We start from the raw sequence: 11,184 nt of genomic DNA, 5'->3' as shown, positions 1-11,184 counted from the left end.
TAATAATAAAAATTAAAAAAAAAAAAAAGTTAAACATTTTCTATAGACAATTTTGTTTAGAAATTGTAGTTATAAAAGTAAAAACATGCCCATGTAAAGCATTCATAAAATACGTAGCAGCATACACTATCCTCTTATGATGAGAAGTTACACAAGAAGTCATAGAGGCATGTAGAGTCTAAAATGAAAGGTCCCTGAATAACTCAGGAGAAAACCCTAAGAACACGAGCCCACAAAATCCTCTCATTAGAGTAGCATACTTATTGCATTGAACTAAAAGATTTATTCAAGAGGATAAGAGCATTCTGTGAGACCCCAGCTGGATAACAGGTAAATATATTTCACGATGGGAAGGCTCTTGGAAGAAGTAGCTACAAAACCGTTAAGACCTTTAGGTACTGCAAAACTCTGTAAATTCTACTCATATTTCTGGGAGGAAAAATAAAAAAAAAGTCACCAGTAGCAGAGCAAGAAACAAAAGCACTATTGCGGTGGTTTTGGCTAGGATAGTTTCTCTCCTAGTAACTGCTGTGATGCTGTGCTTTGGATTTAGGATGAGAACAATGTTGATGCCACACCCATGTTTTACTTGTTGCAGAGCAGTGCTCACGCCAAGCCAAGGACTTTGCAGCTCCTTGCTGTCCTGCCAGCGGGCAGGCTGGGGGTGCAGCAGGAGATGGAGGGGACAGACCCAGGACAGCTGACCCCAACTGGCCAGAGGGGTGTTCCATACCTTATGGGTGTTCCATCCCATATGGCATCATGCTGAACAATTAATGCGGGGTGGCTGGCTGTGGGGGGTACACCCCTGCTCGGGGATAGGGTGGGCATTGCTCAGCGGGTGGTGAGGAACTGCATTGTGCATCACTTCTTTTGTACACATCATTAGCAGCAGTACTATTGTCACTGTTATTGTTTTTTATTTTCCTTTCTTTTCTGTCCTAATAAACTGTCTACCTCAACCCACAAGCTTTCATTTCACTTTTTTCCGATTTTCTCCCCCATCCCACAGGGCTGGAGGAGGGAGAGCGAACGGCCGAGCGGTGTTTAACCCGGGCGGCAGCTGAGCACCACAGCAATACACAGCCTGTTTGATTCCATGCAAATACCACAAGGAGGAGTTTAAAAGTTACATATTCCTCCAGAACTGTAGAATATCTTTTTGCCATCTAATAACTTTTACTCGTGCTTCAATACAATACAGAGTTCAAAAGATCAAATTTGTAATGTTGCTATAGTTGTAGGTAATGTTTTCTGAACAATATCAACACTTTTGACCCCTGTGGATAACAATCAGATGAAGTTTAGAACAAGCAAGTGCAGTAGCAGGATGTCTCCGCTAGATGTTCGAGGCAGCAAGCCATTTCATAGCATTAGAACAGCTGACGATTCTAAAAATATCCAAACAATCTGAAGACTAAATGGTAATAGGAGACTAGAGACATTTTACAACTATCTTTAGACACAGAACCCTTGTGCTATAGACTCAAATTTTAACTGGATGAAATGTCAAGCAACTGAAACAGTTGAAATGTCATATGAATCCTGATCACTGGAATGAAATATAAAGCAACCAAATCTGCCTCCTCTATAACAAAGTACACCGATGGTACTGGTCTATTCCTTCCACACTCTCCCCATTTTTGGAATGCAAATACATTCATAACTAAAATCTATAACTAAAAGGTATCAGAAATTACCAGAATGTGTGCACGCAGAATTAAATTACCATAAAACACCTTAAGACCAGCACAGTGGGGCTTGGGGGTTGTGTTGTAGCTAGAATATCTAAAGCTTTTGTTTTAAAAATATACAAAGCATTCCAATCCAAATTAACGTAAACCCAGTAGCAATATCCACACTTCTGTCTTAAACATGAATCCTCCACAGCGTCTCTACTAGTCTCATCACAACATCGCTTCTGTAGGTAAAACCATTCAAGAAAGCTATGGGCAGCTGGAGAAGTCAAGCAGCAAGTTTGTCAGAGACAATGCGATACAAATTGACACCTGCAAGCAACACAAATATTACAACTGCAAGTGTAAATATGCAGACACAGCACTGCACAGCCTGATGCGTTATGTCAGATGCTATTTAACGACATATTTAACATACCATGTTTGCTGGAGTTTTGATCTAATGATGTGTTCACAGAAATGCTGTCGACTGTAGTCCATTTCCTCAATCGAGATTGTGGCTCTTTAATACTGCTCATATCCATGTTTACATTCAAGTTTGAGTTCATTCCTAAAAAACATATATAGCTTATGACAGACAGACAAAATGCCTTTTTTTCCACCAATTACCACTATTGTCCTAATCAACATTGAAGAGCATATTACTGTGGTTATTTCATGCTTCTAAGTCTGTTTGAGAAACATTATAGCACTTAATACAGTGAACTTACTCCAGACAGAAGCTAAGCTAAGCAATGCAAAGCACTCTGAAGTTCTCAGTTGATGTCTTCATGCAAAAAAAAATAAATCAGTGGAAGAAGCCATTGAAGAAAAAATATAAACATCTTAAAAATGTGGCATTTCTAATACCAGTCTAGCATCTGCCTAACAATTCAACTCATCTGTACGAAGTGAAAGTACTGTACCTTGGAGAACTACGCTCAGTAATAACAGACACCTCTTTCCCAGCAGGGGGGGGTGTCTGTGTTCATCCCTGTTCTGCAAAAATTAGGTATTGGTATTCACTGGCAGTTAAAATCTCATCCCCATTCTTATTCAGGCTGTTCAACAGGACACCTTTGCAGCTTCTGAACCACACAACACAGATGCATAAGCACTTTGCATAGAAGTTCACAAGTAATACCACCTCTAGCACCATTTATTTATCCTGTTTGCACTCAGTATTAAAACCTCATGAAGAGAAAAATACAATTTGGCTTTAGCTTTTCTAAGCTGTTGTCTGTATTTCAAAATGTTTATTGAAAAGAAAATCAACATAACTATTGCCAACCTAAAGCAGTCCAAGTATCTGTGAGAATCAACTACCTGGGGCTTGAGCACACTCTCGCTTTTGACTGTGACACGTCTGCACTCTGTTACCAATTAGGGATTGCCAGGTCTGTAAAAATCCCTAATTCACAAATCACAGCTGGTTACATTTCCAACCCTTCAGATCTATTTACTTAATTTCTGAAAATAAAGCATGACATTTTAACTTTGAGCAAGAGACACAGGGAATTTCTGACATCTTTGCTAGAAATAACTTTATTCAGAACTGGAAACTGGTGCTTAACTCTGTTCCCAAATCAGTAGTCACTATCATACAGAAGCTTCCTCCCTCAAAGAACAAGGGGATGTTGATGCCAGAAAAGCAACCTTTTGCAAAGCCTCAAAGAAAACACCTTGTAACAGCACAGCCAAGTTTTAGGAAGTATCATAGAATCACAGAATGGTTTGGGTTGGAAGGGACCTTAAAGATCATCCATTTTCAACCCGTCAGACAGTGGCAGGGACACCTTTCACCTTCCAAGCCCCATCCAATCTGTCCTTGAAAATAAATGGAACAACTATTAACTGCTGGAATGGGGTGGGAAGTCCAATCACACTGATTTCTAACACCTCTCCCTCTGTTGTCAGTCCAGTAACCCGTGCACAATTAGCTTTCTATCAACTCCAAAGAAGCTTGCAGAAGTAAGACCTCTAAAAAGACTAGAAAGATCACAAGCTGGCAAATAGGCACACCTAGCTGGTAAGGTTAACTCCAGCCCCTTGATAAGTACAGATCCATGTCCATAGCTCCGTATTTGAAATCTGCACTGAGGTATGAACATCAGTATCTGGACATAATCTGTAATTCAAACAGTCTTCCCAGAAGCCATTTTTCATATTTGACTGTGGAAGATTTTATATTCCTCAGCTATCTTTACCATTTGGCAGAAAAAGGTACTTTTTAATATCCAAGTTTCTTAAATTCTGTAAATGAATTTGGATGTGACTGCAGCACTGGTTAACTGGAGAGAAAGAACACACAAACAACTGCCCCAAATCTCTGCTTCTGATGAACAAAGATCTAGAGAATCTTGACAAATTTGGTTACCTAGAAACCAAACAGGACGTCCCTGTTTTCATGGCTAAGTCTCCTGATGCTAACATTAGGACATGGAGAAAATAATATACCCACGAGATTTTCAAGACAACTTGGCAAATCCAGCTCCTCACATGACTACACTACTGTACGCACTTGGAGGATGATACCAATACTCCTCTTGGCTCAACTTTTCACAGAAGGTTGAAGAAATTCCAGGAACCTGTTATTTCTACCCTTAAGCCTTTTATTTGAGGACTGAGTGGCTCCACTTGGTCATATAACTATACAGTGCTAAGCCAAAAGGATCCCGAAGCATTCATACATATATTGATGGTTCTTGGAATGTAGCAATGATTAAGGGGAGAAAAAAGCTGCTTAACAGTATTTTAAGACATTTCAAACCAAGAAATAATATCTCTAATGGAAACAACAGGAACCTAATAGAGATGATGGAAATACTCAGTAAGAAGTTCGACAAGAAAGTTAAATATTCCTTTTGTTAGAACTAAAAGCGCCTGTAATAGCTAAGCAAACTTCATGTTTATGCCTTGCACTTTGAATAAAAGCAGTAGAGAGATCTTGATGCCAATCATCAGCAGCAACCATTAAGCAACAGCCTGGACTTAAGACTGGCCACAAGCAAAATTCCAGTGTGCCACATGCAATGCAACAGCATGGCTCGCACCGACCCACCGGCTCTGTAACACCACCTATAAGCACAAGGATTTCAGCAGCAGTCTCTATGAAACTTTTCTACAAAGGGCAATGAGAATGCAGAGGAAGTCAGCCCAACAGAACTGAAAGGATTAGAAGATCATAGAAGAAAAGCAAACAGAAAAGGAGGAAAAAATAGGGGAAAATGGTATAGTTTTGCTAAGTGTAAGATAGCATTAAAAAGGGACCTAAAATAAGGAGAAAATATACAAGCCTGGAATTTCTGAAGTAGAAATTGGACAGAAGCCTGGAAACGTAGGGAGAAAGAAACAGGAGATATTTGTATTTATAAGTTTTCCGACATTTCGCCTGAAATGAGCCACAACCATTCTTTAAAAATGCAGAGCATTTTAGCATAAAAATGCTAAAAGCTTTCTCTTCTTTTCAAAAACACTAGAAGGTAAGTTAACATTTTTTCTACCTATGCAATTCCAGATTATTTTTAAACTTTCTTAAAGTTCAAAGAAATTAGACGACTTCAACAGATTCTTTGTAGGGCTTCCTCTTCTAAAAGTCCTTTAGCTTTAGTCCTTAGGAGTTGCAGTTGCACAAGGACTAGGTTATCTTTGGGACCCATAGAAAAAGAAAGAAATAAAAGGAGACAGGCATTCTATAAGAACATAAAACATTTAACACTAAAAGATACAATAATTTCTGGAAATGCGAGTACTTGTGAAAAAAGTTACTTGGTGAACAAAGGTAACTTGGATGAGTCCCATAGGGAATTACTACTACTGTTAAAATGGAAAATATTAACAGGATTGCAATCGCTATTGTTTTCAGAGGAAGAGGACTCCAGGCAAAGTTAAAGGAAAGGCTGCGTCCTGTGTCACAAAAGCACTGACTGACGGTATGAAATTAGCATGCAGAAACCCACCTATAGGGAAGCTGCTGAATGAATTTATTGGTGATGGCCCTTTCTGTAGCTCAGGAGTAGTATGGGGTATGACATTCTCAAGGAAAGATTTCATGGTGGGTTGATGGAGTGACTGCTGTTGAGACGGCGGAGTTTGCTGCTTCATTAACAGGTTTGGATCAAGCTGACGGGACTGTTGCATCATCTGTTGCTGCATACTAAGAGATCGACCCTTAAAAAAACAAAGCAGTTATAATATAAGTAGTCAAAAGCTTTTCCACTTTTAAAGAAAGATAATGAAATGCATTTCTGTTCTGTGCATCTTGGCACAGCAAAAACCCAGCATTAAGCTAAAGCGTATTCTTTTAACGCTTGTTAAAATCCTATTCATTCTTGCACACTTTTATATGGCTTGTAACAAAAAATACAGCTTAGGATGAGTAACAAGTTAAAAAGATTATTTGAAAAGTTAATAATAAATGTATTTACCTGCTGCTCCTGCTGTTGACGACCACCAGAAGGCATGCTTCTTTGATTCTGCGCTTTTTGCTGCTGAGCCAACAACCGCTAGGAGACAGTGTTTTGGTGTTGTTGTTTTTTTAGAAAAATTTATATCTGAGAAGTTTCTACTTATAGTTTCAAACAGAACACAGAGCATCTACCTTTTTAGCTTACCTGTAACTGGGAGATCTGAGAAAGCTGGTTTAACTGGGACAGTTGATTCAACATGGCTACCTGTTGTGGGCCAAAAAGTGGGCTCAGGCCACCGTTGTTTGGTGCATACTTCAGTAATGATACTGGAACCTGCAGAACGGACCAGTACAAGGAGCAACTGACTAACGTGTGCAAATACTTATACAAGATGTAGAACATCATAATATCTGGTTAACAGTTGTCTCTTTTTGAAACACTGATTAGGCCAAAGTAGTTTTCAAATATTTACCAAATAAACACCAGCAACACTGATAAATGGGATTTTTTTCTGAAGCAGCATTTTGGTAGTTTATACATAGAAAGTTCTATGTACTCAATTACCTGAGGGGATAGTAATGGAGGAGGCACTTGAGCACGTGGATTAGGCTGAGATGAATTAAGAGGTTGTGCTGGAGGCTGCTGCATGCTCCTGGGCTGTGCTGCTATATTACCAACACCAAACATACTGGGATTGCCATTCTGGGGAAAAGACAGATGGTTAGTGACAAGGAAATATTTCTGCTACTTATCCCACCCCTATACATTTGAATTAGAAGTTAAAAACATATCAATCACATTAGTAGCTAGGATGTTATAATAAAAGGTATTAAATGCTGTCAAGTAACATGCCAAGGATATGCACACAGCCTTACCTGTCTAACAGAATTCAAGTTTTGCATACCCAGCCCTGCTAGGGAGCCAAGGGCTTGGTTAGGTAGTGCACTATTTGAAGGGGGAAGCTTCATGTTTTGATTGGACATAAACTGCATGTTTTGGGACTCGTCTGCTACAATGCCATCCTGATTGGACAGACAAACCGATGCGCAACAACCAGCCAGCAAGCAAGCAGAAGGGAGAAACCATTGCCAGGAACAGAAGGGAAGAGTCACATGACAGTCCAGCATCAGCAGGAAATAGGCAGAAAACAAAAGAGATCAGGTTAGTTATTTGCACTGCAAATGAGCTACAGAAAGTGCTTAGTATTATACATCAGTAAGTTAAAAAGAACAAAACATATCTTAGGATCAACAAGAAAGCACTACGTTTTCTCTCCACTAAATGCAGAAAGCTAAGGAGCACACAGATAATTACTTAGATTGCTGAGTCAAAGAAGTTAAGAATGTTCCCCAGTAAGACACCTACTAACCTTATCAAAGTAAGGACCGCGATCCATGGAAGACTCTTTGGAAATCTGAGGACGAGAACCAGGGCCTTTTCCAACCACACGATTGTAATCTCCGACACTGAGGCCATGCTTATCCATCTCCATTCTCTTATCTTGCAATATCCCTACGGAAAGGTGAGACATATGATGATGACATTGAAGGATTATTCAGTTTTCCAGATAAACTAGAAATAGGTTTATGCTTATGAAATACCAAATACTGCTTTCAAGATAGATAATAATAAAAGAAAGCATCAGTTTAGCTTTAAGCTGTCTGGGCTTCGCTTAAAAGGAAAGGAAACACTATGAATCAACAGCTACAGACAACTCAAAACTTGGAATGAGCAAAGCGTCAACATATTTTGCTAGGCTTCACAAAAAATACTATTCTCAGTTTGCTCTTAAAAAGCAAGTATAATTGAGTTTCCAAGTGTTAATGGCACCAAAAAAAAGCAGCACCAAGAACTGTATTGGCTTTGAAGTTGTATCTTTATCTCCTCTCCCTCATTTTTATAAGATTTCAAAGGCCTTTTAATTTGATTCAGCTATTGGGTGGGTGGGGGGAAATCACCACCACCAAAAATCTTATTTAGCTGAAAACAAAATTTTAAAATATTTGTTTTTATTAAAAGCTAATTGTAAAATTTATCTTCCATTGTTAACGCCACTAGGCAAGTTAGAAGATCAAAATATAAGCAGTAGTCGAGCAGTCTTTAATACTTTACTGCAAGCAATGCAAGAGCATTACTTTCCCAACAGATGTTTTAATTTCAAATTTAAAATTTGAAATAATTTAAACATGAGGTTTTCTATTAATATTTAAATCTAAAATGCAAAGAACAGGCTATTTGCATAATATAGACTGTGAAAATACCCAATTTTAAACTAGAATTTAAAAAATGCAACTACAATAAATGCAGTGCCACAATCACTTTCCATTAAACATTCCATCATCATATATTGTTGTTAAGGCGCTAAATATATTTTTATTTGCTAGAGGAATCGTAACGGTAAACAGTTCCAAATAAAAACTGCTCAAGTGATTTTGCATTCAAGTATAAATGTATCTTAAATAACTGTTCAGTATTAATTTATTTCTTAGAACTGAAAATGCGTTTCCAAGAACAAACCACAATGAGTGTGGTATTCAGAACATTTCTGTTTATATTTTAGTGAAGTTGTTCAGACAGCAGTTAGTAATAACGTAAGTAGATACTTACGTTAAGAAAAAATAACCCACACTACGAAAACAGTCTTTCATGCCAGCTCAGTATGTACAAGCTTAGCTTGATTTATGGATTAGTATTACTGTAGCAATCAGGTAATTCAGGTATGTAGCAGGATATGCACAATTAGTATTTTTTCTCTACAAGGGTATTCTTTTTCTTTAAGGAAATTCTTTATGCACACACATATATAAAGGAAATTACTATAAATATAGCAATTTACAGAATTATATAAGCTAAAACAGACTGGAATGGAAAGCTATAAAACCTAGCTAAGTTTTCCCTTTCTTACCTCCAGACATGTCCATCTTATTGCTCTGTATGGTTTCTTCTGGTGATTCTCTCTGAAGTAATAAAACGAATCATAATTATTTAATAATAATCTTTTTAAAAGCTAAAACAAAGAGATTCATATATATTATTTCAATTCAAACCTGCAAGAAAAAAAGACATCAAGGTAAATTAGACTATTTTTAAAGCATTTTCTCCCTTTATTTGTTACCCATTGAAAACAGGTATCTTTACTGAAATACACGTGTAACAATAAGTAAAAACAGACTACTGGATGAATACCTGGGTAGTGTTTACAACATCACCTTTCATCAGTAAATAGGTCTTTCTATATCGAAAATGTAAAAAGGAAAAGGGGATCACAGAATCATTAAGGTTGGAAGAGATCTCCAAGATCATCTGGTCCAACCATGCCCTTACCACACCCTCTGGTAGTGAGGGGCCCAAAGCTGAACCCAGCACTCGAGGTGCAGCCTCACCAGAGCAGAGCACAGGGGGACGATCACCTCCCTGCTCCTGATGGCCACACTACTCCTGATAGAAGCCAGGATGCCGTTGGCCTTCTTGGCCACCCGGGCACACTGTTGGCTCATGTTCTGGCAAGCATCAGCCAGCACCCCCAGATCCTTTTCCTCTGCACAGCTTTCCAGACACTCTGCCCCAAACATATAGCATTGCAACGGGTTGTTGTGACCAAAGTGCAGCAACCAGCACTTAGCCATGCTGAACCTCACTGCATTGGCCTCTGCCCATCAATCCGTCCTGTCCAGGTCCCTCTGCAGGGCCTCCCTACCCTCCAGCAGATTGACACTTCCCCCCAACTTGGTGTCGCCTGCAAACTTCCTGAGGTTGCAAATTTACATCCTTCCTTACTGAGGGAAGGGTGACAGGGAAGATGAACAGATGTAAAAGAAAAATACTATGAAAGAGAGCGTTAGACAATTAAGCATTTTCATTTTTGTGCGTTGTAACTAACGCTCTAAGAAAGCGTTACAGATGGGAAAGGTATAATACTTACTGAGAAACTAAGATTTGTGAATTGCTTAATGAATGGATTGATCCATGTTTCATCTTGCTTATTTCCACCTTTCATCATTCCCTTAAAAACAGAAAGGAATTCCTGTGATACTCAGATATTGTTTACCCCCTACCGCTTAAATTAAACCACAAAACATTATGAATGAAGATTAAAGCTTAATGGTACACCACTCAGTGCAGCAATCTGTTCTTAGCTTTTATAAATGAAAATCAATGCAAAAGCCTTGACTACCTTCTATGGGAAGTCATAATTACCTTTGTGGGCATTTTTTTCATATATGGTGGCCAATTTAAAGATGGGTTAGCTTCTTGTGAAGAACTGCTGTTCCACATTCCAATCTCTACATCCTCTTCTTCCTCCCAGCTGGTCTGACGACTGCCAGTCAATGGCATATCATCTCCACACCAACTATCTTGCATAGATTTAGGCCCTGGTTGTGAAAAAACCCAACACATTAACGTTTCAAACAAAACAAAGGTCTCCGTGCAAATCAGCTACTAAGAACAGAAACTAAAAGTGAAGCAGTTATTATTTAACCCCGACAAGCTTCAGATCAACAACAGTCTGATGGTGAATGAAAGAAACATCAATGAGCAGCTGCTCAGTGACAGAAGTGCAGCATGAGGGTATTAGCATCAGTATTAATCAGCTGCCCTTTATGCAGACAGAATTTCACTTTACATTTACTTCAAGACAGAAACCTTCAAAAAAGTACAGCTTCTAGATAGGTATTTTACCTCTAGTATCTTTATTCAAAGATGGTGCAAAAAGCACTCACCAGGTTTATTTGAAGCCTGTTGACCAAGAGAAGCGTTTCCCCAGCCAGAGGTGCCTCCTGCATCGCTGATGGGTTCTCCCCAGCTAGTACCAGTATCCATGGGCTTACCCCACGCTGAAGTTCCATTATCTACAGTAGTGGCTGGAGTAGAAGGCTCTCCCCAACCTTTTCAAAGCAGTATGAGTTACTGGCATGTTTTTAACAGGACTTTAAAAGCCACTTAAAAGAATCACGTGCTTTGCCTTTTCTAGACCCATAGCATACAATAAACAGCATATTAATACACATTGACATTTTGCATGACGGTAATTATTACAACTGCAAGCTGTTCCGTAAAATATGCAAAAATAGAAATTCTGTATGTACATTTCATTTTGA

The 11,184-nt window shown here is 38.7% G+C and overlaps 1 protein-coding gene across 4 annotated transcripts in view; it reads right to left on the bottom strand.

Moving 5' to 3' along the window:
* Positions 1-11,184, bottom strand: part of TNRC6A (trinucleotide repeat containing adaptor 6A) — a 50,238-nt gene that overhangs the window by 5,826 nt on the left and 33,228 nt on the right. For all 4 annotated transcript variants that reach the window (XM_084295875.1, XM_084295877.1, XM_084295874.1 and 1 more), the window contains 10 exons: positions 10,807-10,971; positions 10,283-10,458; positions 10,008-10,088; positions 8,991-9,042; positions 7,455-7,597; positions 6,650-6,787; positions 6,290-6,418; positions 6,104-6,181; positions 5,636-5,846; positions 2,116-2,247 (listed from right to left, as the gene is read on the bottom strand). In XM_084295875.1, coding sequence (XP_084152001.1) covers positions 2,116-2,247; positions 5,636-5,846; positions 6,104-6,181; positions 6,290-6,418; positions 6,650-6,787; positions 7,455-7,597; positions 8,991-9,042; positions 10,008-10,088; positions 10,283-10,458; positions 10,807-10,971 — 1,305 coding nt within the window. The remainder of the gene's footprint in view (positions 1-2,115; positions 2,248-5,635; positions 5,847-6,103; positions 6,182-6,289; positions 6,419-6,649; positions 6,788-7,454; positions 7,598-8,990; positions 9,043-10,007; positions 10,089-10,282; positions 10,459-10,806; positions 10,972-11,184) is intronic.

The sequence above is a fragment of the Netta rufina genome, assembly GCF_964035555.1.
Source record: "Netta rufina genome assembly, chromosome: 15".
Taxonomy (NCBI): domain Eukaryota; kingdom Metazoa; phylum Chordata; class Aves; order Anseriformes; family Anatidae; genus Netta; species Netta rufina.
Note: the sequence above shows the minus strand (reverse complement) of the source record. Positions and strands in the feature narration are given on the sequence as shown.